The 26832-nt window shown below is 54.5% G+C and overlaps 2 protein-coding genes across 11 annotated transcripts in view; one reads left to right on the plus strand and one right to left on the minus strand.

Annotated features, from left to right (window-relative positions):
- Positions 1–8710: 8710 nt before the first annotated feature.
- Positions 8711–17146, plus strand: DCAF15 (DDB1 and CUL4 associated factor 15). Of its 2 annotated transcripts, none has more exons than XM_059696607.1 (13): positions 8711–8878; positions 10505–10602; positions 10687–10822; positions 11497–11603; positions 11685–11824; positions 11912–12082; positions 14732–15166; positions 15273–15364; positions 15465–15593; positions 15686–15771; positions 15965–16069; positions 16142–16257; positions 17000–17146. In XM_059696607.1, the coding sequence occupies exons 1-13, from the start codon at positions 8741–8743 to the stop codon at positions 17032–17034; spliced, it is 1788 nt and encodes a 595-aa protein (XP_059552590.1). In that variant the 5' UTR covers positions 8711–8740; the 3' UTR covers positions 17035–17146. The 2 variants fall into 2 exon arrangements, with proteins under 2 accessions (XP_059552590.1, XP_059552589.1); XM_059696606.1 differs by having other exon boundaries at positions 8712–8878; positions 16643–17146.
- Positions 17147–17406: 260 nt separating this feature from the next.
- RFX1 (regulatory factor X1) overlaps positions 17407–26832 on the minus strand; it is a 33253-nt gene continuing 23827 nt past the window's right edge. For all 9 annotated transcript variants that reach the window (XM_059696599.1, XM_059696598.1, XM_059696597.1 and 6 more), the window contains 13 exons: positions 25944–26313; positions 23387–23568; positions 22453–22572; positions 22244–22359; positions 21908–22026; positions 21718–21827; positions 21202–21353; positions 21026–21123; positions 19619–19768; positions 19319–19527; positions 18887–19040; positions 18762–18807; positions 17407–18610 (listed from right to left, as the gene is read on the minus strand). In XM_059696599.1, the coding sequence (XP_059552582.1) occupies positions 18435–18610; positions 18762–18807; positions 18887–19040; positions 19319–19527; positions 19619–19768; positions 21026–21123; positions 21202–21353; positions 21718–21827; positions 21908–22026; positions 22244–22359; positions 22453–22572; positions 23387–23568; positions 25944–26313 (2002 nt within the window). In that variant the 3' untranslated portion in view covers positions 17407–18434. The remainder of the gene's footprint in view (positions 18611–18761; positions 18808–18886; positions 19041–19318; positions 19528–19618; positions 19769–21025; positions 21124–21201; positions 21354–21717; positions 21828–21907; positions 22027–22243; positions 22360–22452; positions 22573–23386; positions 23569–25943; positions 26314–26832) is intronic.

Here is a 26832-nt window from a genome sequence, read left to right on the forward strand (position 1 = left end):
CCAGTTTTAGTTCAGATGAAAGCTCCAAGCTTGAATCTCAAAGGCCTAGCTTTGGTCACCTGTCCATCTGGAACCAGTCCCTGTAGCCAGAAGGATAGAATGTGCTGATTGGCTAGGAACCTTACCATCCTATCTAATAAAGAGGCAATATGCAAATTAACCCTCACACACTCACAAGATGGCAGCCTAGGACCAGGCCAGCAGGGGGTTAGTGAGGGATGACTGAATGACTGAACAGCAGGCTGCGTGGGGCAACCAGGCTGGTGGAGGGGAGGGCGGCCGTGAAGGGTGACCAGGCCGGCAGGAGGGGTAGTACGGGGTGACCAGGCCAGCGGGGGGGGGGCAGTAAGAGGTGACCAGGCCGGTGGGGAGGGCAGTTAGGGACAACCAGGCTGGCAGGGGGGGGCAGTGGAGTTGGGGGCAACCAGGCTGGTGGGGGGGGAGCAGTTAGGTGCGACCAGGCCGTCAGAAGGGGGCAGTTGGGGCAACCAGGCCAGCAGGGGATTAGTGAGGGACGACCAAATGACTGAACAAACAGGCTGCGTGGGGCGACCAGGCTGGCAGGGGTGTTAGTGAGGGACGACCAAATGACTGAACAGCAGGCTATGTGGGCCAACCATACCGGTGGGGCGGGGGGAGCCATGAGGGGTGACCAGGCCAGCAAAGAGGGGCAGTTGGGAGTGACCAGGCCAGTGGGGGGGGGCAGCCATGAGGGGCAACCAGGCCAGCAGAAGGGGGTAGTTGGGGGTGACCAGGCCAGGGGGGGGAGCAGGAAGAGGCAACAAGGCCAGTGGGGTGGGGGGAAGTTAGAGACAACCAGGCCAGCAGAGGGAGTGCAGTTGGGGGTAACCAGGCTGGCAGGGTGGGCAGTAAGGGGTGACCAGGCAGACAGGTAGGTGAGTGATTAGGAGCCAGTGGTCCAGGATTGTGAGAGGGATGTCCGACTGCTGGTTTAGGCCCAATCCCTGGGATCGGGCCTAAACTGACAGTCGGACATCCCCCGACGGGTACCAGATTGGAGAGGATGCAGGCTGGGCTGAGGGGACCCATGCATGAATTTCGTGCACCAGGCCTCTAGTCCTAAATAATAAAGTCTAATATGCAATCGACCAAATGGCGGGATGACCAGTTGCAATGACACTCACTGACCATCAGGGGGCAGATGCTCAATGCAGGAACTGCCTCCAGGTGGTCAGTGCACTCCCACAGGGGGAGTACCCCTTAGCCAGAAGCCAGGCTCACAGCGGGAGAGTGCAGCAGCAGTGGTGGGAGCCTCTCCTGCCTCCACTGCAGGCAGGTGGTAAGGAGCAAGGGGTCCCCAACTGTGAGAGTCCTGGGCTGAGAGAGGGTGCAGGCCGGGCTGAGGGACCCTCCTGCCCCTGCCCAGTGCACGAATCTTGTGCACCAGGCCTCTAGTTAATCTTATAAATGACCTACTGGGCTTATCTCCCTGTAACAAACTCCTCTTCTTTTACTCAACCCGGTCCAGCCCAATTGTGTCCTGCCCAGTCCTGCCTTGCCCAGCTAAGCAGGGAGTTCTGTTGGGAAAGAGATGTAGTGTGGTCAACTAAATATTGATCCTGGAACAATCAGCATTTAGTACACCGTTATGAAATGCATGCAGAATTGTCTATGTGTGGGAAGATTTGCATGGGAAGGGGGTGTAAATGTGTCTCGCTTCACCTGAGGCACTGATCTAAGAGTAGGAAGGACTGTAGAATCAGGGGTAGCTATTGCAGCAATCTGATCTCATTTTGGTTGCAGTGCGGGGTGTGTGTGTGGAGTGTTGATGTAGGAGGGAGCAAGAGGCTGATGGGAAGTGTAGTCTTCCAATTAGAATAGAAAAGGAGAGGTCAATTCAGAACCAGTTAATGACCTTAAGGCTGACCTTTGGCACACCCCTGCTTATCCTCTGATGCCATCCAACCTTAAGACATGGGGTAAGACCCAACCTCTTAATCAGCCTTCATCCAGCCGATAAGCTTTATAGGATCTGGACCCAATCCATGAAATCACTGAAAGACTTTCCTCTTGGTTGAGGGGAATGTCTGACAAAAGTAGGGAAACTCATGGTGAGGGCTTTGGAGCCCTGTGTAAATCAAATGTGTTGAGCCCTGATTGGCTAAGAACCTTACCATCCTAAGGTTCTTAGCCAATCAGGGCTCAATGCACACCGAACGTTAGGCCTCAGCTCGCTCCAGTCATCTTGAGCATGAGAGGAATCCGATCTGACATCTCTCTTGTTTAAGCCACTGTTTCTCTTTTTTTCCTCTTTTTTTTTTTTTTTTTTAAAAAAAACAACAACAACTGAATCTAATCCGAATGGATACAGGGGATAGCCACAGAGCTGAGAGTTGAAGCCACAGCATGGATGACATTAGTCAATGAGAAAGATAGAATGAAAAGGGAGACCCTTGAGGAATGCTGATGCTCAAGGGGAGGGTGGAAAAGATCAGGTGAGGGCCATGGAGATGGAGCGCCAGAAAGAGACGAAGAACCTGAAAAGTATCTGGTAAAACTGAAAATGTACCTGTCATGTACTTGGGATGGTTAATTGTATATGTCAAATATAAAATCTATAATAATAAAAGCGTAATATGCAAATTGACTGAATGACTGAACAGCAGAACGACTGTCCAGACGACCATGCTATGACACGCACTGGCGCCAGGCCAGCGAAGGTGGGTGTGATACGGTTGGTTGGGGGCCCCGCCATTGCCCCATGATTGCCCCGCAGAGGGAGGCCCAGGCCACCGGCTGGCAGACGATCAATCAGGGGGCTCCGTGGAACCGGGGAACCAGGAGTGTGTGGGGTGTTGAGGACACGGGGAATGCCAGGCCAAGGCGGGTGTGGGCAGGGAGAGGGGCCAGGGCTGCAAAAGCCAGGGCGGTGAAAGCCGGAGCTGCAAAGCTGGCAGCCAGGGCTGAGAAGCCAGCAGCCAGGGGAAGGAAGGCCTACCCTTGAACGAATTTCATGCATCGAGCCTCTAGTTATATTATAAAATTACTAGAGGCCTGGTGCACAATATTTGTGCACTCGGGGGGGGAGGGGAGGTGTCACTCAGCCCAGCCTGTGCTCTTTCACAGTCCAGGAGCCATCGGGGGATGTCTGACTGATGGCTTAGGCCCGCTCCCTGTGGGACCAGGACTAAGCCGGCAGTTGGACATCCTTAGTGATGCTGCCAAGGCGGGAGAGGCTCCTGCCACCGCTGCTGCGCTCGCCAGCCTTGAGCCTGGCTTCTGGCTGAGTGGCGCTTCCCCTGTGGGAGCACACTGGCCACCAGGGCGCCATTCCTACATTGAGCATCTGTCCCCTGATGGTCAGTGCTCACCATAGCGACCAGTTGGTCCTCCGTTCGGTGGATTTGCATATTACCCTTTGATTATATAGGCTATTGGGTCACAGGGTACCTAGATTACACATTATTTTTGGGTATGTCTGGATGAGATTAGCATTTGAATCAGTAGACTCAGTAGGCTGTCCCTCACAATGTGGATGGGCATCATCCAATCCATTGAGAGCCTGAATAGAACAAAAAGTGGAGGAAGGAGAAATTCACTCCCTTTTCCTTCCTGCCTGCCTGCTGAGCTTGGACATGGTCTTCTCCTGCCATCAGACTGGGATTTATACCATTGGTTCCCCTGGTTCTCAGGCCTTCAGGCTCGAAGTAGAATTACACCACCAGCTTTCCTGGGTTTCCAGCTTGCAGACAGCAGATCCTGGGACATATTATGTTGTAATAAGCTCATCATAAGCTGAAAATATTATAGGTCGAAAAATGCATTTAATACACCTTACCTGCCAAACATCATAGCTTACCCTGGCCTACCTTACATGTGCTCAGAACACTAACATTAGCCTATAGTCGGGCAAAACCATCTCACTGCCATTAAACACCACAACAGAGTATTGTACCATATGCCACCAGACCGGGAAAAGATCAAAATTCAAAATCTGAAGTCCAGTGTCTACTGAATGCATGTTGTTTTTGCGCTATCATGAAGTTGAAAAATCATATGCTGAACTATCATGTCAGGGACCATCTGTATATATCTCATTGGTTCTGTTTCACATGTGTATTAGGCAGGCGAGATGATTCTGCCTAACAAAAGACCCCAAAGGTCAGTGCCGGACATTAGAGTCGGTCGTCCGTATGATACAATCACCCCAGATCGGCAGGGTTTCCGAGCCACACAGGCACCGGTTGGACAGAGGCTGGGGCAGCCTCCGCAGCTGCTGGTGCAGTGGAAGAGACAGAGGAGACTCCCACGTCAGCTTCAGTGTTTCCAGCCGGAAGTACCACACAACCCTTCCGCCGTTTCATTGGCCAGGTCACAGACACGCGGTCCTGCCTGACCACAGGGATAGAGACGTGAAGGGATGGGGTTTGGGAGGAGCAAGTGGAATATTTGGAGTATTACTCTCTGTGACACCCAAAGACCAGCAATCTAGTCTTTCTGGAAAAACTTTTACATAGCCTCCAACAGATATTTACAAGGATGTTCCTCCAGCCTCATTTATTAGAGTGAAAATTCTCTCTTGCCCTGTATCCTAGGGCTCACAATTTCACTTCATGATCAATGAACATGTGTTCAGTAAGCAAATGAAAAAAAAAAAAAAGTCCCATAAGAGGGGAATAGAATGTGTCCTATGAAAATAATAAAGAACCAGACCTAGGCTGTACAAGGGATTTGGTTTACACATATTGTGTTAGTTTCCTCAGGCTGTCGTAATAAATGACCACAGACTGGGTTGGGTGCCTTAAATCAGCAGACACGTATTCATTTCAGAAGTTTAAGGTGTGTTTTATTTGTGAAGGCTAGAAGTCCAAAGTCAAGGTGTTGGCAGAGCTGGTTCTTTCTGGAGGCGCGTTCTTGCCTCTCTTCCCGTTTCTGGTGGCTGCTGGCAATTAGTGATGTTCCTGGGCTTGTGGCTGTTACTCCAAACTCTGCCTCAGTTTTCATGAGGCCTTTTCGTGTGTGTGTGTGTTTCCTCTCCTGTCTCTTATAAAGACATTGGTCATTGGATATAGGGCCTAAGTGGTTAATCCAGAAAAATCTCATTGTAAGATCTTTAACTTAATTACATCTTTCCCCCCCAGATAAGGTCATATTTACATGTGTTGGGGGTTAGGACATCAGCATCTCTTTTTGTGGGTTGCCATTCAAACCACAACATTGGTTGATCTGAGTAGAGCTCATCTTATGAGGGAAAAAAAAGTTACAGAGTGAGGCTAACATTTTTGATCATTTTTATAAGTTAAAAAAGATATTGGGTGTCTCTGGGGGAAGAACTGGGTGGCTGGGGCTGGGTGCACAGTGGGGCTTGCCATCATATATCCGTGTGTATCTGTTGAATTAAAAAAACTTGATTGAGGTATACGGGACATACAATAAAATGAAAATATTTAATATTTAATAAATAGTAAAATATTTGATATTTAAATGAATCAAAACTCATCATTCCAAAACTCCACATGTATGTACCCACGAAACCATCAGCATAATTGTGATAGTGAAAATTGTCAGCCTTTTCTCCATCCACTTCACCCCCAACCCCAAGAAAATAGCTGGATGCCCTGGCTGGTTGCTCAGTGGTTAGAGCCTCGGGCTGCAGACTGAAGGGTCCCGGATTTGATTCCGGTCAAGGACACATGCCAACGTTGCTGGCTCAGTCCCCACTGGGGGTCATGCAGGAGGTGGCTGATCCATGATTCTCTCTTCATTGATGTTTCTCTCTCTCCCTCTCTCTCTCTGAAATCAATAAAAATACATTAAAAGAAAAAAAGAGAGAAACCAGCTGGAACAGAACACAGTGGCCTGTCCAAGAAAGGGTGGTCCCTTTCCCTTCATTTAATTATTCAATCACTAGAGGCCCGGTAAATGAAATATGTGCACAGTAGGGTCCTTAGGCCTGGCTGGTGATAAGGGCCAATCAGGGCCTTCCGACTGCCACCTGGGGCCTTTCTTCGTTCCGCACCGCCCCCTGGCGGTCAGTGCACATCATAGCGAGCAATCAAACTTCCGGTCTCCCAGTTGAACTCCCGAGGGGACACTTTGCATATTAGCCTTTTATATACAGGCAGTCCTCGGGTTACATTGGACTCGACATACGTTGTTTCGTGGTTACGTTGCCATCTCACATTTATTTATTTTAAAAAAAGTTCCGTCATTTCAACGTATGTACATATGTGCTTTATGTTTTTTATTATTTATTTACCACAAGTAAAGGTCAGGAATTGTTATCTTTCTTTTACATTTTTTTTTACTGTTTCACTTCACTACTGCTGTGTATGTGCTCCATGTGAGTGACGTAGGTGCTTTTGTAGGTGGGTTCCTACTTACGGCGAAAATTGTGTTACATCACATCGTAGGAACGGATCTCCGACGTAACCTGAGGACCGACTGTATACAGATTTATACCATATGGACTCCTGGGTATTTAATTCTTTGGATCACAATGATCTTTTAAAACTCGAATCAGATTCCATCATCTTCTACTAAAACTTTCCAGAGGCTTCCCTTTATATTTGAGTAAAATCCAAGTGCCTTGCTTTTCTATAAGCCCCATGCACTCTTCTTTAAAAAAAAATGTTTTAATTGATTTTAAGAGAGAGGAAGGAAAGATAGAAACACTAATGAGAGAGAGAAACATTATTGATCAGCTGCCTCTTGCACGTCCCCCACTGGGGTTGAGCACACAACCCAGGCATGTGCCCTGACTGGGAATTGAACCAGTGACCTCTTGGTTTATGGGTCGACACTCAACCACTTGAGCCACACCAGCTGGGTGCCCATACACTTTTTACCTGCTTCCTGGTCCTTCTCTGTTTTCCTTGCTCATTCCTGCTCTGGCCCAACTGGCCTTGTTGCAGTCTCTCAGTTATACCACCCTCACTCCCCTGAAACCATTGTCATTGTTGGAATATTCCTTGTCCTCACCTTCACAGAACCCCTCTCTGACTGCCCTAAGTAGCGTTCTTCCTACCTGAAATAAGAAATTTATTTCCCTGTTTATCATCTGTCTTGTTCACTGTTGTATGCACTGCGTTTAGAACATAGTAGGTACTCAATAAATATTTGTCGAATAAATGAAAGCTAAGCTGGAAGAATAAGGAGAGTGAGATCCATTCACTTCCACTGTGATTATAGTCACAATAGCTAGCTTGCATCTGAAATATACATATGCCAGATAGTCAGGGGCACTACACTGTAAGTCCTGGTTTCATCATGTGTAAAATGAAGTGATAAGAGGACCAAAACTGTTGCAAAGTGCCGGGGTCCAACCCCAGCGGGTCCAGGGGTCCCCAAAGGTGTGGACGGAGTCGGCGAAGAAGGAATGACACGGAGACAGCGTTCAGTTGATCAGCAGCCTAGCCAGGATCTCCAGCCAAGTTCTGGTCTGGATCTCCAGAGAGGTTCTGCTTTGGATCTCCAGGGAAGTTCTGTGGCCATGTTCCCTCGCTAGGCTCTCCAGCCAGGCTCAGTCACCAGGTTCTAGTCAGGTTCTCTTGCCAATTTCTGTAGTCAGGTTCAGTCCAGGATCCCTTGCCATGTTCTCTCGCCAGGTTCCGCCTCCAGGCTCCGAGGCCAGTCCCTGTCCAGGATCCTCCAGCATGCTCTCGCCAGCGAAGTTCTTCTGTCTCTAGAGAATGCTCTGTGTAGGTTCTGTGCCTAGGCTCTGTCTCTCTTGGTCCTGTCTTCCAAGCCCTGTGTTCTAAGTTCTGTCTCTTGCTGTCTAGTTACATCTGTATTTATACCAGTTGATTCAATCCTATCAATCTCTATTACAAAGGTTAGGGCGTTTCTTATCTTCATTCCAGGGAGTAAAGATTATGTAGCTTAAGCATGATTGTTCGTAGTTAAAGTGATTAATTACCCGCCTGGCACTTAGTTGAGGGGTTTTATTCCCTCCGTAACTTCAGGGGAAAAATCCCTACCTGGGGAAACAACCTTTCTCAGAGAGGAGACCTTGGTTAAAACACATAGTGCCAAGAAGGTGAGCAAACATATTAAGAACAGTATGCCATATATGCCAGGTCCTTTGAAACAGCAAGGATGGACCGGCTCCCGGCAGCAAAGATTAAATGAACACACACGCAGATGATACTCAGCAGACATGCAACTATTATTAGTATCATGTGTAAAATGTACATAGAATTGTGAGCTCAGAACAGTGCCTGGCACATGTAAAGGGCTCTATAAGCGATTGATGCTATCATCACTATCATCATTATCACACCAGGCTGGGCCCTCATCTAAAAGATGCTTTAATTGAATGTCATTGTGGTTTTGACCCTGGGTGCTCGCCAGATTTCCCCGCTGACATCTCTGGGCTGGGGATTCAGGCCCTGGTGGACCACAGGCTCTTATCGCCCCGCCCACGGGCCTAAACCGCCCCCGGTCTCCATAGAAACCCACCAGCCGCGGAGGGGCGTGACGCCATCGAGACGGACAGGGGCCTTCGCCTATCGAGTCAAAGTCATCTCGGTGTGAGGCACAAACGGGACCTCTGACTGGTGCGTCCTTGCAGGAAGGCGGGAATACGTCGATAACCGCGGGAGCCGTACCGTGCCTACCAATCAGTGGCCGAGGTGGCTGTGATGGACAGGCATAGAGGGCAGAGGCCCGGCGTGTGGGCTTTTACCCAACCAGCGGTCCACAATCTAGTGAAAAGGCCAATAAGGAGGCGGCGGGGGTGGGGCGGAGAGGCCGGTTGCTCCGGAAGTGGAGGGAGGGGATGAAAATGGCGCCCAGCTCGAAATCGGAGCGGAACAGCGGGGCCGGGAGTGGCGGTGGCGGCACCGGCAGCGCCGGGGGGAAGCGGACAGCGGGGCGGCGGCGGGAGCACGTACTCAAGCAGCTGGAGCGGGTCAAGGTGAGGCCCAGAGTCTGGATGGGGCGCGCCTGAGGGTGCGGAAGAGGGACGAGGGAATCGGAGGGAGGGCGTTTGCGGGGTGAGGGGTTGTGGGCGGAGTCCCGGGTAGGGGGCTCGGAGGGAGGGAGTGGGGCGGCGCCCCGGGGAGAAGGCTTGGATGCGGGGGCCGTGTCGGGGCTGGGATGGAGGCGTGGGAGGCGGGGCACCCGCGCCGGGGCTGGGATGGAGGCGCCGCCGGAGGAGTGGGGAGGAAGGGGGCGATCGGGGTTGGACTCCTTCCCCAGGACCCTCCTCCCGCTGCCCCTCCGGTGTGGGGTCTTCGCGCCCCCTCGGCCGAGCCCTCGCTGCCGGCTTCGCGCTTCCTCCGCTCGGTGCTCCTCTCCGTGTTCTGCTCTGGCCACACGGAGCTGGGAGCTGCTGTACCTGCTGCCGCCTCCCCTGCCGAACGGGAGGCGGCTCCCCGGTCTGCCCCTCGGACGGGGGGCCACCGGAGCAGGGCTTTCCCTCCGCCATCAGACAGCACCTTTCCAGGGGGCCGGGCTCTCCGCCCCATCCGTTTGGGGGCTGGGAGGGCAGCGGGCCGCGGGGTCCGGGCTGTGTCGCTGTGGACGGGGTGTGCCTGGTGCCTCGTCTGCGAGGCCGGGAGCTCCGTGAGGCCGGCGGCGTCTCCCCGTTGGGACTGGAGCTCCCGGGCCGGGACGGTCTCCGCCCTTAGCCTGGGAGCTCCCGGGGCTGGGCTGTGCCTCCGCCCTTGGCCTGGGAGCTCCCTGGATGGGCATCTGGGTATCGAGTCTTCCTTGTCGGCCTGGGCCTTGCAGGGCTGATCCTTCAGACCAGGGTCTCCTGGAGCGCTGGGCTGGGTGCCCCTCCGTCCGCAGGCTGCCCAGACCGCTGTCTCGCTGCCATCAGAGTGGACTTTCTTGAGGGAGGACTGTTCATCCCCTATCGGCCGGGGTAGCAGGACCCAGGGTGCCCAGGTCACCTTGTACCCCTCTTTCCTGATTGAAGGGTTTGAGATGAAGGAGTGGGTTTAAAGGAGGCCAAGCTAAGTGAGAAGGGGAATCAGGAAGGACTTGGGTCACTGGTCAGCCCCACCCTCTTATCTGCCTCAGTTGGTCCTCTGCTGAGGCCACAGCTGTCCCAGGGGGCCTGAGCACCCCATGTGTAGGCTAGTGGGTTGAGGACAGGTGAGTGCCGTTGGTCAAGCCCCCGGCCAGCCTTCTTAGCAGCTTTGGACACCCACAGCTCCGTGTGCCTTCAGGAAGGCAGCCAGGTGGCTGGCAAATGTGGGCAGGGGTAACTGGGGGACCTCCCTGGGGGAACGGGATGATGTCAGTGCCGTCCTCAGAGTCTGGGGCCTTGGCAAGAGGGACCCTGAGGCTGAAGATGGGTGGGTCTGGGAGGGTGGCCCGGGTCCCTGGTGAGGAGGGCGGCTCAAGGGAAGTCCAGCTTACCTATCTCCCCGAGCCGATCCCACCTGCCAGAGCTTGGACCACCCTTGGTGGTTATGGTGGGCAGGGTGTGGGCCTGCGTTCAGTGCTGCTCTACCTTGAGTGAGGGGCCTGGGGGACTGCAGGTGGCCTCTGTCCAATGGTGCCTCAAGAGTCCTGGCCGCCCCTTCCCCAGATCAGTGGGCAGCTCTCCCCTCGACTCTTCCGGAAGCTGCCACCCAGGGTGTGCGTCTCCCTTAAGAGCATCGTGGACGAGGACTTCCTCTATGCAGGGTGAGGCTAAGGCCGGGCAGGGGGGTGGCTGGGTGGGGTGACAGGCTGGCCCTGACCTGGCCCATCTGCCCTGTGCCCCACCAGACATATCTTCCTGGGCTTTTCCAAGTGCGGCCGGTACGTCCTCTCCTACACCAGCAGCAGTGGAGACGATGACTTCTCCTTCTACATCTACCACCTGTACTGGTGGGAGTTCAACGTGCACAGCAAGCTCAAGCTGGTAGGGCCAGGCTCGGCGCACAGCAGCGTGCCCCCCCCCCCCCCAGGGCATGCCACCCCTCTGAGCCTCAGTTTCCTTCTTCGGAAAATGGAGATGGTGTGCTCATTGGGTCAAGGCTCATGTTAGGTCAAACCACATGAAATTGCTGTTGTTAGAGTTGAAAATGAGTAAATAGTGGTAATTTTTTGAGGTTCAACTCAGCATATACAATCCATAGAACTCAGTGTCTACAGCTCAAGCCAGGTGGGGTCCATTAGCTTTGCTATGACCAAGTGGGTTGCCACACTGGCTTTAGCCCTGACCTTGACTCCCCCAACCCCATCCCTATTCCAGGTGTGGGGGGTGCTGTTACCCCAGTTTACACGAGCTCAGTGGGGTGGATGGGGCTTGGAAACCAATGCGTCTGGCCGAGTCCCCTCTGCTGGGACAGGGCTTCCTGGGCACATCCAGCCCTGGGTCCAGCCTTTCTGTTTCCCCCATTTGTGGACTGTCTCCCCAGCCTGTCCTCAGGAGGCAGAGGGGTGCAGGCTGGAGGCTGCTTGGGACTCCCTGGCCTGAGACACCACCAGAGGGGTGCTTCTGCCGGCCTCCATTCCCGCCCAGCGTGCGCTCGGGTGGGCTCCCGTGGACCTCTGTCCGCTCTGACCCTGCACTGACACAAACGTGCCACTCAGATCCGGCAGGTGCGGCTCTTCCAGGATGAGGAGATCTATAGTGACCTGTACCTGACTGTGTGTGAGTGGCCCAGCGATGCCTCCAAGGTCATCGTCTTTGGCTTCAAGTGAGACTCGAAGATGGGGAGGCTGAGGTTGGCTAGGGGAGGGCACATGGACCAGGCAGCTGAGGCTGTGCTTGCCCCCAGCACCCGCTCAGCAAATGGGATGCTCATGAACATGATGATGATGAGTGACGAGAACCACCGAGACATCTACATCAGCACAGTGGCTGTGCCACCATCAGGCCGCTGTGCCGCCTGCCAGGAAGCCAGCCGGGCCCATCCAGGTGAGGGACTTGGGGGCTTCAGAGCTCAGGCCACCTGCTTCCTTACTCCAGGGTGGCGACTGAGCCCACGGGTATGTGTTTCTGTAGGTGACCCTAGCGCGCAGTGCCTGCAACATGGCTTCATGCTGCATACCAAGTACCAGGTGGTGTACCCCTTCCCCACCTTCCAGCCCGCCTTTCAGCTCAAGAAGGACCAGGTGGTACTGCTCAACACCAGCTACTCCCTGGTGGCCTGTGCTGTCTCAGTCCACTCGGCAGGTAGGCTCCCAGGTGTGATGACAGTCACAGCATTTGCTGTGAGCCCTGTCAGGTCCGTCCTGTCACTACCTTATGTGACAGGAAGAAACTGAGGCTTGGAGAGGTGCCTCATCCACGGTCACCCAGCCCCAGAGTGGGAGTGTCGGACCCAGACCCAGTCTCACCCCAGCAGTGTCCTCTCGAACAGTGGGCCTGGCATGTTCCCGTGTCTCTGTCCACTACAGCCGCCACCAGTAGAAACATGAAAGTGGCCCATGTGACCAAGGAACTGAGTGTTTGACTAATTTTAGTTATGTTTAAAGTCACATTTGGGCCCGGCCGGTGTGGCTCAGTGGTTGAGTGTCGACCTCTGAACCAGGAGGTCACAGTTTGATTCCCAGTCAGGGCACATGCCTGGGTTGCGGGCTCGATCCCCAGTGTGGGGCGTGCAGGAGGCAGCCGATCAATGATTCTCTCTCATCTTGATGTTTCTATCTCTCTCTCCCTCTCCATTCCTCTCTGAAATTAATAAAAACATATTTTTTTTAAAAAAAGGAATGCCACATTTGGCCCGCAGCTATCATGCTGGACCGCACAGTACTGCCTTCTCAAAAGGAGAACTGTCCATTCAAAGTTTTAGGGAGTGGTGAGTGGACAGAGGGCCCTCTGCATCGTTGTAATCAGAAGGACCAGTGAAAATCAGAAGGTGATGTCCCTTGACAGAGTGGCAGTCATTAGAAAGCTGGGTAATGCCACTGGCTTCTGGCTAGTGGAGCTCCGGTGGCTTTCCCCCACTCCCAGGGCTGGGTGGCAACAGAGTGTGACGTAGGCCCAGCAGCCCCGCGCCTGGGCATATCCAAAGCTGTGGTGGTCGGAGCTGGGGACCACCTGGTGTCCATTCCTGAGGATGTGGGAGGCAACAATAGGGTGGATCAGCAGACCCAGTGTGAGCTCCAGTATCCTGTCTGGGGAGCATGTCTCAAAGTCATTTGCAAATGCAAAAGAAATACAAGCTCTATAACCGAATAACACATAAATTAAAAATGTTTCAATTTTGCAAGAATGCAGTCAAATAAAAAGATGCCCGCTAACTATGTTAAAAGCGTCGCCCTGGGGCAGGAGACTGTGGGCATGAAGAGCGGCCTAAGTGTCTAAGACGGCCCACACGTGCGCTCTCCCTCATGCCTTTCCCGTCCCCCTCCTCTTCCCCTCAGGCCCGTTACCTTTGCCTCTCTCTCCTAAGCTCCAAAGACCCTTGTTTCCTGAGCCTGAGCAACCCCGCTGGATCCCTTAACTGCCTCTGTAACTTTCTAAACAAACTTTCTCTTAGCATTTGGAAAAAGAAAATGGAGCCCACAAACCTGCCAGGACCAGGGCATCTTGTGTCTGGGCCCGTCAGAGGCCTCCCGCCCCTGCCCTGGTCACCTGTGCCCATGTGGGCGAGGCCCAGCCCTGGTTAAGCTGCAGTCCTCTAATGAGCCTGTCCCGGGTGGGGCTGCTGCTCCCTGCCCTCACAGTGTGGGTCCTGTTGGGAAGGACCATGTCAGACAGGACTCAGCCATGTGCACCAGCCAGGGGAGGGGCACTGTCACTGATGCCTAAACACTCCTCTCACCAGAGGAGGGCATTTTCAGAGTTTTGACTTGGCCACTTTCTAGTGGACAGGAGTGCATTGATGGATTCAAATGATCTTGTGGTGTGGTCCTGGACAAGTGTCTCTGAACTGAGAACCACCCCACCCATCCCACCCTCCACCCCCTTTGCTGCTGGGGGCGGGTTCCAAAGGGGATGGTGCGGGCTGGGCACAGGGCCTGGCCTTGGTGCTGCTTAGCTGAGTGAGTGGTGGGGCTCTTGATGCCGAGCCGCCGGCCTGGCTCACTGGGGAGGATGGAGTGTAGTAAACTCCATGTGGCTTTTTAAAAAATCTTCACCCGAGGATGTGTGTTCTGTTTTGTTTTGATTAGAAAAAGTATTTTTTTTTTTATTTTTATTTTAGAGAGAGAGGAAGGGGGGAGAGAGTGAGAAACAACTATCGCTTGCCTCAGCGGGGATCAAACCTAAGTATGTGCCCTGACCAGGAATCGAACCCGCCACCTTTTGGTATATGGAATCGAACCTCCAGTTGACTGAGCTACCCTGCCAGGGCGTGGCTTTTTGTGTTTGTTTTTTGTTTTAAAATTTTGTTGATTTTTAGAGAGAGAGGAAGGGAGAGGGAGAAAGAGATACTCAACGTAAGAGCATTCGGCTGCCTCCTACACGTGCCCCAACCCAGGACCAAATCCGCAACCTGGGTGTGTGCCTTGACTGGGAATTGAACCAGCATCCTTTCCAAACCGAGCCACATGGGCCAGGGCTGTTTTCTTTTTATTTATTTATTTTTTTATGTGGCTTTTTATCTGCTGTCACCGTAGACTGTCAGCTCCTTTTCTGTCTTGTTCACTCGTGTCCTCGGTGTGTGGCATACAGTAGATGCTCACGAATCATAGAATGAACGTGTTCCTGTGCATATACGTGTAAGAGAGAGGCCTTTTAAAACTCTTCTGAGTGTTTCATACAGATCACAGAGCATAGGCTTTTTTAGAACCGCCCAGGGTGGGAGAGAGGCCTGTACTTGAGCTTTTGTTTTGACATTGGCTCACCCGAACACCTACATCTCTTTTTATATTCCAGGTGATAGCAGCTTCTGCCAAATCCTGTATGACCATACCACCTACCCCCCGGCCCCTCCCAGCTCCCCTGGGCTCCAGAGCCCAGAGGTGCCCCTGGCCCTCCCCAGCCTCTGTCCCGAACTGGCTCCAACCCGTCCCTCTGGGGTCCATGAGCCCTCACCCGCCATCGCCAAAGCCAAGGAGTTTGTGGCCGACATCTTCCGCAGGGCCAAAGAGGCCAAGGGTGGGACCTCAGAGGAAGCTCGGCCACTCTCCCACACGGGGCTCTCCGGCAGCTGCTGCCGCCCATCCTCTGAGCCTGTAGCCCCAGGTGGGGAGGTAGCACCCCAGGACAGCCCCCCTGCAGCGGAGGAGCCAGCCCCTGAGCCTGGCTATGTCAACTACACGAAGCTGTATTACGTGCTGGGGTCCGGCGAAGGGACAGAGCCAGAGGATGGTAAGCAGGGAGTCCACCCAGCAGGCAGGGCCCCGAGCACGGGAGGCTGGTCCGGAGTGGGCCTCAGGCCTCCCACCAGCCCTACCCCCTCTTCCTGCCCCTTCAGAGTTTGAGGATGACAAGATCTCCCTGCCTTTTGTGGTGACCGATCTCCGTGGCCGAAGTCTGAGGCCCATGCGGGAGCGGGCTTCTGTACAGGTAGGTGCTGGCAGCAGACAGAACCAGGGGCAGCCCCAGGGAGCCTGCTAGAGTAGTGCTGGGCACAGTCCTCCCTCTACCCCTCCGCCACTGCCCACAGGGTCAGTACCTGACAGTGGAGCAGCTCACGCTGGACTTTGAGTATGTCATCAATGAAGTCATCCGCCATGATGCCACCTGGGGCCACCAGTTCTGTTCCTTCAGCGACTATGACATCGTCATCCTAGAGGTGGGCCCAGGAGTGGGACAAAGCGGGTTCTGGACCTCTCTGCTCTGATGGTCATCCTTAGTAGCTATCTCTATCCACCCCTCGTCCCCCAGGTCTGCCCTGAAACCAACCAGGTCCTGATCAACATTGGCCTGCTGCTCCTGGCATTCCCATCCCCAACCGAGGAAGGCCAGCTCCGGTGAGTGGGCAGGGGGCCACACTGAGACCCTTCCATGTAGGAGAGTGGGGATGTGAGGAGACCCCCCCCCCCCCCAAACTTGGATCAGGTACTTTGTTACTGCTCCGAAGACAGAGCCCCTTGGGGCAGCTTGGGTCCTCGTTCATGGACGTGGTGGTCCCACCCCTTTCTCCTGTTTTCCACCCGCCTGCAGACCAAAGACCTATCACACCAGCCTCAAGGTGGCATGGGACCTCAACACGGGCATCTTCGTGACAGTCAGTGTGGGCGATCTCACTGAAGTCAAAGGGCAGACTAGGTAAGGCTGGGCTGAGGCCAGGGCCCGGGGTGGGTGCCAGAGTGATGAGACCCCTCACCCCTTTGCCCTCAGCGGCAGTGTCTGGAGCTCATACCGCAAGAGTTGTGTGGACATGGTCATGAAGTGGCTGGTGCCCGAGAGCAGCGGCCGCTACATCAACAGGATGACTAACGAGGCACTGCACAAAGGTAGGCCCTATGACCCATGACAGTAGGACGGGGTTATCCCAGTGCCAGGCAGGCCTGGAGGAGACCCCGACTCCTGTGCTGCTGCATGGACGAGCACGATGGCTGTGCTAGTGGATGGCGCGGACGAGGGGTGAGGGGAGGGCAGCCTAGCCAGGCATGCCGGGGGGCCAGCTCAGAGGGCATGACAGGTGTGGCACCGGAGACCTCCAGCCAGTTGCTTATTTATTCAGCAGACATTTATTGGGTGGCTGCAGGCAGGAGGCAGAGCTAACAGCAGGGTCCCTGCCTTCCAGAACCTTCTGGCCCAAATCAGGTCTAGGAAAGAGGGGAACTCATCTCACAGCTGGGCCTTCAGAGACTCCTCTGTCCCAACCCTTCCCCACAGGGTGCTCACTGAAGGTTCTGGCAGACAGCGAGCGATACACATGGATTGTGCTGTGAGGGTCTGGCCGGCCTGGACACTGACTCCAACTACCTCCGCGGCCTGGGAGCTGGCCGCCTTCCTGGCAGCCTCTTCTTGGTTGGCTGGCCGCCCAACGACCGCCACTAGTGTTAGGCTGTGGGAAGGGGGCTGGGCGGGGCAGCCCCTGGTGGCCTGAGAGTCTGGATGCTTCTTATTTATGCCTATTTAAGTTGGGAAGGGGCAGAGGGAGGGAGTCCCCTGCCCCACCAGCCTCGAGTGCCTGCCTTTATCCTGCACGGGGCATGGGTCTTTGCTCCTTGTGTATTTTCCCCTTCCCAGGTTACAGGTGTGGACATTGCCCCCTGGGAAGCTGAACAGACCCTGATTCCTGCCCCCAGCCTCTGACCTGAGATGGCCAACGTCGTGGTCAACCCCCGCCCCCCCATTCCTCCTTTCATGTAATAAATGTTTTATTTCTGAACCTCACTGAGTTCCCTTTCCTGCGATCAGGGCAGCTGGAGCCCCAAGGTCCTCGTGTCCTCATCCCAGCCCCCGGCAAGGCCCTCAAGTCAGCAGTAGCCAAATATCACAGCGGAATTTATTGTTTTAAGAAAGACTACAAAAAGGTAGAAAACGCTTGGCACACTAGACTACCACACTTTCACTGCTGGGAGGGAGGCCAGAGGGCATGGAGGGGAGTGGGCGACCACCCCAAAAGCTTGCAGCACTGCGGAGCACACAAAATAGTGATTTTTATACAATAGGTCAGGTTTTTTTCTTTTTTTGTGTGTGATTTTTGCCATAAACATCTATCTCACAGGTTGAAAACACTGAGAAAACCGAACAGATAAGGCCATGATGGTTGGAAAAAAACCCAAGTTACCGACTCCGCTTGGGCGGCACTCACAAATCGCACAATAGTCATGTGGGGGGCGGGCACACGGCAGGGAGAAGCACGGAGGTTCCATTACAAACCAGCCAGCGGCAGGATTGGTGGGGGAAATGGGGGGTGGTCTTGGATCTGAGCGAGCGGAGCCCAGGCCTTGAGGGCAGGCTACTTCTGGGCCCTGCTGCCCGCAGCAGGCCCCTCTGGGCTCCGGCACCAGGCCCAGCCCACTGCTCTTTGGAAGCTGGAGGCAGTGCCCCCTGCAGCCTTCCCTAGAGCCAGGCTGCCTTCCCCAGAGCTAGGCCGGGCAGTGCCCCCCTCGAGGGCTGTGGGGCAAGGGAGAACCCAGCTCTGGAGAAGATGCGACACCCACGGCTTTAATTGCACTTATACCAAGGAGGAGGGAGCAGTGGGGTTGCTGGGGAAGGGGTCCCGGGGCTGCTGCTGACAGTGGGGGGATCCCTAGGTGATGCCCACCTGTGCCCACCCGGGGCTCAGGGCTGGGCCCAGGACAGGCTGTGCAAAGCCAGCGAGCTGAATAAGTTAACAGGGGAGGGGGCCTGCCTGCCTGCCCCCTGAGGGGGGGGAGGGAGAGGCTGCTGCCTTCTGGGTCAAGGGGCCAGGCTGCTGCCCCAAAGGGCACCTGGGCACAGCGGCGGGTTCCTTAAGGCACGTCTTTTGTGTCAGTTTGCAGCTGTGGCTTTACCCGGCCCTGTGATTGTGCCGGTCCTGTCGGGGGTGGGACCCCCTTGACTTCCCTGTCTGGGAGGCCCCCTCCCCACCCTGGCCGAGGCTGGAGTGGGAAAAGCGAAGCCACAGGAGCTGTGAGGGACCCTGGAGTGGAGGGGCGGAGGGGGCGGGCGGGGCGGGACAGGGGGGGCTGCGGGCTTAGCTGGAAGGCAGCGCCTGCACGAAGAGGCCGCGTGTGTCTGTCCGAGCAAGCTTGGTCGGAGGCTCCAGAGCCTCGGGGCCCAGCGCAGGAGAGGGCGACTCGCTGCCCGCCGCCAGCGAGATGTCCTGTGGCAGCTCATCCTCACTCTCCTCCTCCTCTTCCTCCTCCTCGTCTGGGAAACACGGACCAGAACCACTCAGTGCAGGGCGCTGCGTCCCCCGCCCCCTGCTGCAGGTGCCTCCTTCCCCACAGCCCGCGCCCTGCCCCATCGCGCCCTGCCCCATCGCAGACTTGGGCCCTGGGCGGGGACAAGCCTCGCCTACCTTTGTCTGGGTCTAGGGGGTTCAGCGAGGTGGCCAGGTTGGCGAACTGGAAGGAGGGGAGAGGAAAAAAGGTGTGGGTTCCGGCAAGGGGTGCCCCGCCCGCACCCTCAGCGCTCCCTGCGCACCTCGCCCATGACGGCGATGGGGGTCTCTCCCTTGGCTTGAGCCACTCGGTGCTCGATCAGGTAGTACATGTACTCATCGTAGAGCAGCCGGATGAGGTGGAAGGAGCCGAAGCTGGCCGCGCTGCGCAGGGTCAGGTCCCTAATCACCATGGAGCTGGGGCAGCAGCGGGGAGGAGGAGTGAGGCCGGTTCCGCCCCTCCATCCCTTGTGCCCACATCCCGGCTGCAGGGTCCAGCAAGCCCAGCTACCCTAGCCCTGCCCCCCCCCCCCCGCCCCCAGCCCCTGCCCCGCCAGGCTTCTGTGGGGTGTGCACCAGTAAGAGTGGAAGGCCCTAGCTCCCCCGCCCCCCTCCCCCCCAAGACATCTGCCTTCATAAAAGACCACCTAAGCCCGTTGGCCCCGCCCCTCCCGGAGCCCGCCCGCCGGGCGCACCTGTAGAAGGACCACTTGAGGAGGAAGAGCTTGGCGGCCTTGGGAAAGCCGGTGCTGCCCTGGTAGGGCTTGAGCACCTGACTCACGACGCCATCCAGCCAGGCCGCCCACTGCTCCAACGAGTTCTGCTGCTGAAGCGTCACCTTGAAGTCCTGCTCCAGCCGCTGCACTACTCGGTCCTCGCAGCGGCACACCCACGAGGCCTGCTCCTGGGCACAGTGGGAGGGCGTCCCCGACTCAGCCGCCGATCCAGAATCACCCGGCCCGGCTTTACTCTCACCTGCCCTGCCCTGTGCTCACCTGCACATTGGCGAAGTCCACTCGGTTGAGGTCGCTCAGCATCTGATTGATCTGCGCCGTGTTCTGCAGCACTGCGCGTGCCGCCTGCGCCAAGTGGTTAAGCGACGTGTACCGCCGCAGCGTCTGCGCAAAGGCGCCAGCAGCTGCCACCTGGGGGCGAGGGGAGGGGGGGCTCGTGGCTTCCGCGGAACCCACACCCACTGCAACCTCTCTGAGCCCTTTTCTTCTCCTAAGTAGGATGGGGGTATACCTCACTGCTTTTGTTGGGAGAGCAAGAGGTTGGAAATTTCAAATTTTGGGTATCCACCCACCCAAAGCATGGGTTCCCCCCCCAAAATCAATGGTTTATACCTGACCACCATTATTATTATGAAAGGCCACAACAGAAAATCTGAGTGCGCTGCCCAGAAAGGGCATTGCTTCAATAAATTTCCTTCTATTATGTTTTTACTATTCCGGGGAATGACAGCTCCACAAGGCGGAGTTTGGTTCATCTTGGTCACTGTTGTGCTGCCAGCACTAAGAACCACGCTGGGCATACAGTAGGCACTTAACAAATGTGTTTAATCAATGAATGAATACATGAGTCTTGCCAGTTCTGAAGTGCTTCCCCCTGGATCCAGCTTCTACTCTCTCCCCACAGGCCCCCAGCCCTGCCTGTGTCCGGTGTATCCAGGGGTGATTCTTTAGACATCAGTTCTGTTTAGCTGTCTTGTTAGCATTTTACGAAAAGAAAAAAAACACGTATTTTTTTCCTTCTTTGCTCAAGAGCAAGCACATACCATCTAATTCCTCACATCTAAGTAGTTGGTGAATGTGTAGCATTGATAAAGAGGGCTATTGTTCTGTTTCCTTATCAGTGTAACTCCTTTTTTTTTTTTTTTTAAAGATTTTATCTATTTCTGAACACTTAAAGCACTTTCTGTTGAGGTTGTCTGAAGAAAACTACTTCAAGTTTGCCGTTTGTGTGTGTGTGTGTGTGTGTGTGTGTGTTTTAACTCCTCACTGGAGGACATGCTCAATGATTTCAGAGAGAGGGGAAGAGAGAGAGAAAGATAGATGTGAGAAACATCCATCAGTTGCCTCCCAAATGCACGCAGACCGGGAATCTAACCTACAACCTTTCTATATAAAGGATGACACTCTCACCAACTAAGCCACACTGCCCAGGGCTGCAGTTGGTTTTTAAGATTCTGTGTTGTGAGGTATTGTTTCAGAAATGGGTAACTGAGGAAGCTAGTTTGTAAAGACAATGCCCAAAGCTCACTCCCAGGGGACAGGCAGGGGGATAAATCTTAATGCCTTTTTGGGCAGCGGTACTGAGACCCAGCCCGGAGCCCCCAGACCTTGGCCCTGCAGCCAGGAGGAAGGAGCTAGGCTAAACCCAGGCTGGCCCCTCACCCTCACCTTCACCCGCAACATCTCCTCAGGGATGTTCACCATGGCATGAGTGAGCCAGCTTTCCAGGCTCTTGGCAAAGTTCCGGATTGCTTGGGTCAAGGCACCTGTGGGTGGCAGTGGGAGCTGATGAGGACTGAGGGGTGGGGGACAGGGAGTTGAGGGGGCAGCAGCAGCGCACTCACTGGGGATGGGCCGCAGCACGTCAGGGATAAGGATTTCCACCAGGCCCTGGTATAGCACGTTGTCACAGTGCTTGGTCCACTGCAGCACCGGCTCGAACTTGGACAGCAGCACCAAGCTGGCCTTGGGCAGCCGCTTCTCAGCCTCGTCGTGCCTGCAGACACCCCGTCTTGAGTCAGGCAGGTGCTCTCTGCCTCTGTCTAACCCTTAAGGTCAGGCTGACACAGGCTCAGTGCCCCAGGGCCCGATGGGTCTTATACTTTGCATACTGGGACACAGGCACCCACCTACCCACTGCAGGGAAGACAGGATTCAGTGGGGCACCCCATCCCATGCACTGTCAGACCTATACACACTCTGGAGGGGGCTCAGTAGGCCACGTTTACCTCACCAACGGCAGGAGTCAGGCAGCGCCCCCATTCCTGCAAGATGCCTGAGGCCCAGCCACCCCAGCTCTGGTACTGACTCACAAAGTCCTCCCCTTCCTCCCCGCCTCCCGCTCTCCCCCAGGGACTCACACGGCCAGCGGGGGTGCCTCACTGGACTGGTTGAGGTTGTACCTCCAGAAGGTTTTCCACAGCGTCTCCACCAGGGTGAACTGCAGGTTCACCATGACGTCAACGATGGCCTGTGGGGAGGCCGGACATTCAGGGCCATTGGTGGACAGCGTGGCCCTCCCTCACCCCACCTACCGGCCGGGGGCCCTACCTCACAGTGCTCCCGGTATAGGACCTGGAAGGCCTTGATGTCCCCAGGCCCGATGCCCTCGGGCAGCACTTTGCCCTGGATGTCAAGCTCTGAGAAGTCAGGGAGGCTCCTCGAGGCATCTGGGGGCAGGAAGGGACACCATGAGGCCCTCTGTCCCCTACCTGCCTGTCTCCTTGGAGCCTCATCCTGGGATCTGATTAAGTGGTTACCACTTTCCTACCAAGCAGGAGTCCCCCCTGTGCAGTGGGGGATGACAAGGCTCAGGGAGGGCAAGTGAACCAGCTGGGACCACAAACCCTGACCCAGGCCCCGGCCCATAGGCCAGGGGGCTCTCACCCAGGAACTGCTGGTACTGCTGGACCTGGGCGCTGATGTCTGACAGCCCGGTGGCCTGCTGTGGCCCCACGGCCACACCGTTGGTCATGCCCTCCATCTTCTGGATGGGCTTGAGCCTGGGGGAGAAGGGGTGGGCGGGGCAATTGGGTGGGGGTCAGCCAGAACACCCTTTTTCACCCATCAGTGCAGGGTCCAGCTTGCCCTCTTACCTCTGCTTTTGTGAGAAGGGCTGGCCTCGCATAGCCATGTGCTGTTGGTCCTCCATCAGCCGCAGCAGAGGCGAGCTGGCCTTGATGCGCAGGCCATAGTAGTGGTACTTGGAGTTGCCCCTGAGGGTGAGGTGGAAGGTGAGGGCTGGGCTGGGGAGGCCACTAGTCATCCACCGGGAGCTTCATATCATACCCACTTGGGGGCCAGAAAGAGCCCACAGGAGGGGGAGACATTCCACAGCAAAGACTTGTTGACCACTAGTCATAAGAACATGCTAGGTGCTGTTCCGAGCTCTGAGCACATACAAGTCCACATGCTCCTCATCCCTACCCTATGACGATTGCTTGGACAGGTGAGGAAATGGAGGCATCGAGAAATGCAGCACTTTGCTGAAGGTTATGAGGTGATGCTGAAGCTGAGAACTGGAACCGAGATGCATGCATAGGCCCAGGGGTTGCAAAAGAGGGGCAGGGAAGGGTGGGTTCATGGAATGGCTCCCTGTTCCTTCCTGTGTGAATTCAATGACTCGAGCCTTGATTAAGCACTGACTGTGTGCAGCCCCTGCGCTAGCGAGATGTATGCATTTCAACATCGGAAGACAGGCTAGAAACAAGGGAAGTAACATAAAAGGTATGTTGGACAATGGCAAGTGCTAAGGAGAAAAAGTAAGCAGGGAAGAATGAAAGGTCGGAGTGTCAGAGAAGTAGGGAAAGGCTGCAGTTTTAGTTAAGGGGACTCAAGGTTGTTTGAGTTGAGGTGGGGAAAAGCACACAAGGCAGAAGGCACAGCTGGTGCAAAGGCCCTGGGGTGGAAAGCTGTACAGAGGCCAGTGGGGCTGGAGGGGAGTGAGCAAGGGCATGAGAGAGGTAACTGAGGCCCTGGATAACTTGGAGTGGGGTGGTCCTTGTGGCTATCAGGGGCAGGTGGCCCCACCTGGTGCCCAGACGGCGGGTGCGCAAGCCCATGAAGACAGAGCGGATGAGCTTGCCAAAGGAGGCGGCATTGACGGGCTCCAGCTTCTGCTCCTGGCAGTGCAGTAGGTAGTGGCAGTAGAGGGTGCTCCGTGGCAGACTCACGCCCTCGGCCGTCTCATAGTTGTCCAGGAGCCACTGGACCTGGGGCCAGGAGGAGATGGAAGAGTGCTAAGAATTGCTACAGTATCATCCCTTATCCATGGTTTTGCTTTTTGCAGTTTCAGCTACCCAAGGTCAACCATAGTCCAAAATATTCAATTTCCCCAGCCATCAACACTGTCTGCTCCTGACATCCAACCACTGACAATGTCATGGCTCAATGTCCAGGATCACGGAAGTGACATGTCACAACGTCAGCAGTAGCCTAAGACACTATGTCACATATGTCATTCACTTCACTTCATCTCATCATGTCGGCACTGCATCAGCTCTCATCATCACAAGAAGAGTACAATACAATAAGATATTTTGAGAGAGACCATATTCACATAACTTTTATTACAACATATTGTTATAATTATTCTATTTTATTATAAGTTGTTGTTGTTAATCCCTGACTGTGCCTTTAAACTAAACTTTATCATAGGTATGTATATGTAGGAATAAACACGGTATATGTAGGGTTCAGGCATCCACTGGGGGTCTTGGAATGAATCCCCCATGGTTAAGGTGGGACTGTAGTACTCATTGTTTAGTGCTCTCTGTACCAATTTCCAATTGTGAACCAGACAACCACTGTAGGGCATATCCTATCACAATGACCCATGGGAATTCTCTAGAACCACACTGTCTAATATAGTCACTGTCAGCTACATATAGCTATGTAAATACAAATTTAATTTATGCTAAGTGGAAAAAGCAATGTCAAAAGGTCACAGGCAGTAAGATTCCATTCATAGACATTCTCAAAATGACAATATAGATATGGGGAACAGATCCCTGGTTGCAGAGGGTTAGGGATGTGGGGCGGGAGGAGGGCGCCATGACTAGGAAGGGTTAGCATGAGGGAGACCTTGTGGTGCTGAAACAGTTCTGCATCTTGACTGTGGTAGTGGTTTCCAAATCTACACACACATCAGCAGACACCCACGCTACAGCAATGCTGGCGGCCTCACTGGATACTGTACTGCAGTTATGTCAAATGTAACGAGTGGGGGTAACCTGGGGAAGGGCGCATGGGGTGTCTCTACTATTTTTGCAGTTTCCTGTGACTCTAAAATTGTATCAAAATAGTTTAAAGAAAGCAACTCAACTCAGTTCCTTGGTGACCCCCGCCAAATTTCAAGGGCTTAATAGCCACATGTGGCCAGAGGCCTCTGTACTGAGCATTTATATCACCAGGGAACGTTCTATTGGACAGCACTCTTCTATGCAGCACGTCTGCAAACTGTGGGCGAGGACCCATTAGGGGATCATTAAGTTGGTTAGTGGGTCACACCCGCATTAAGGAAAACTAGACTAGCCCTGGCTGGGTAGCTCAGTTGGTCAGAACATTGTCCCAATACATCAAGGTTGCGTGTTCGATCCCCAGTCAAGACACATACAAGAAAAAAACCAATGAATGCATAAATAAGTAGAACAAATTGATGTTTCTCTCTCTCTTCCTTCCTCCCTCTCTCTCTGAAATCAATAACTTAAAAAAAAAAATTAGAAAAAAAGAAAAATAGACTAGAAGTCAGGGTATATAAGGGAGGTCCCTACCTTCTGAGAAAGTGTCCATCTGAGTTATGTGGTCCACAATGGGTCACCATGCACGTGGACAGTAGTTAAAAAAGTGGGGAAGCCCCCTGGTTGGGGTGACTCAGCGATTAGAGTGTCAGCCCTCACACCAGAGTCACGGGTTCAATTCCTGGTCAAGGGCACATACCTGGGATGCAGGTTTGATCCCCGGTTGGGGAGTGTATGGGAGGCAACCAATAGATGTTTCTCTCTCACATGGACGTTTCTCTCTCTACCCCCCACCTCTCCTTCCCTTCCACTCTCTCTAAAAAAAATCAATGGAAAAAATATCCTCAAGTGGGGATTAACAACAAAAACGGGGGAAGACATCACTCCAGACCCCCGTGCTCTGTGAGGACAGGGGCCACCCATAATTACCAGGGCCTGACCCACCCATGGTAACAGAGCTGATGAGGGGCCCATTTGGGGTTGGGACCCCAGGCTGCCCAAGTGATTGCACACAGCCATCTCTTGGCAGAGGGAGGTATCTCAGTGCCGTCCAGATGAACAAAGAACCTTGCTCAGGGCAGCTCCCCTCATGATGGTGCCTACTTCTCCCTCTCCTTGCTATCTATCTGCTATTATCAATTATAATCAGAGTGACACTTCTTGAGGTACCACTCTAAGAGCTTCATGCATATTTATTGAGGCTCAGAGGGACTGAATAACTTGTCTAAGGCCAAACAGTGATAATTCAATCCTAGGCCATCTTCATCTGAGCACCATGGTGCCAGGTTACGTAGGTGTCTGCAGGGGTCTCACCACCCGCCTCCTCAGGGGCCAGGGCTGGTACTTACAGTGGCTGGTGAGGCACGGGTGGTATGGGAGTAGGACTGGCTGGCACTGCCCAGCATGTAGCCACCTTGGATCACGTAGGTGCCTGCTCCGCTGCTGCTGCCGCTGCTGCCTCCACCACTGCCGCCGCCACCGGCTCCATTGCCACCACTGCCGCCGTTGCTGCTGTTGCTGGCCCCGCCCCCACTGCTGGTAGGGCTGGCGACGACCTGGCTGCCAGACACGTACATGGGCACGGAGCCACTGCTGGCCACCGCTTGGGAGGTGGCAGGCGTGCTGACCTGGGCAGCTGTGCCTGCAGCCTCATAGTAGCTGGTGCCTGCTGTTTGCGTGTACAGCGGTGTCTCGGGGTAGGGGTAGGTGCTGGAACGGCTGAGAACGAAGCAGAAGGAGGGGAGTCAGGGGCAAGAGCTGGGGAACGAGGGGCATGAAGGAGGGAGATCCTACAGGTGTGGGCTTCCAGGATTGGAGCAAGAAGCCACAGCCTAAGTGCCAGCCAGGCACCACCCCAAGGGCTTAATGAGCAAATTTTCATTGAATCCACATGGGAGTCCCCAGATCACAGGTGAGGAAGCTAAAACAAAAGGGCTACATGTCCAGCGAGTGGCTCAGATGGGAGTGCCAGCCCATCCTGTACACCAAAAGGTTGTGAGTTCAATTCCCAGTCAGGGCACACACCTGGGTTGCAGGTTCGATCCCTGGTTGGGGAGTGTATGGGAGGCAACTGATTTATATTTTTGTCTCACATTGATGTTTTTCTCTCTCCTTTCCTCTCTCTCTCTAAAACAAATCAATAAAAAAACATCCTCGGGTGAGGATAAAAACAAACAAACAACTGCCTCCCAAAGTTTATGTTTTAGAAAAAGTTGAGTTAACTTGCAACAGGCCACA

Source organism: Myotis daubentonii, chromosome 5 (genome assembly GCF_963259705.1).
Source record: "Myotis daubentonii chromosome 5, mMyoDau2.1, whole genome shotgun sequence".
Classification (NCBI taxonomy): domain Eukaryota; kingdom Metazoa; phylum Chordata; class Mammalia; order Chiroptera; family Vespertilionidae; genus Myotis; species Myotis daubentonii.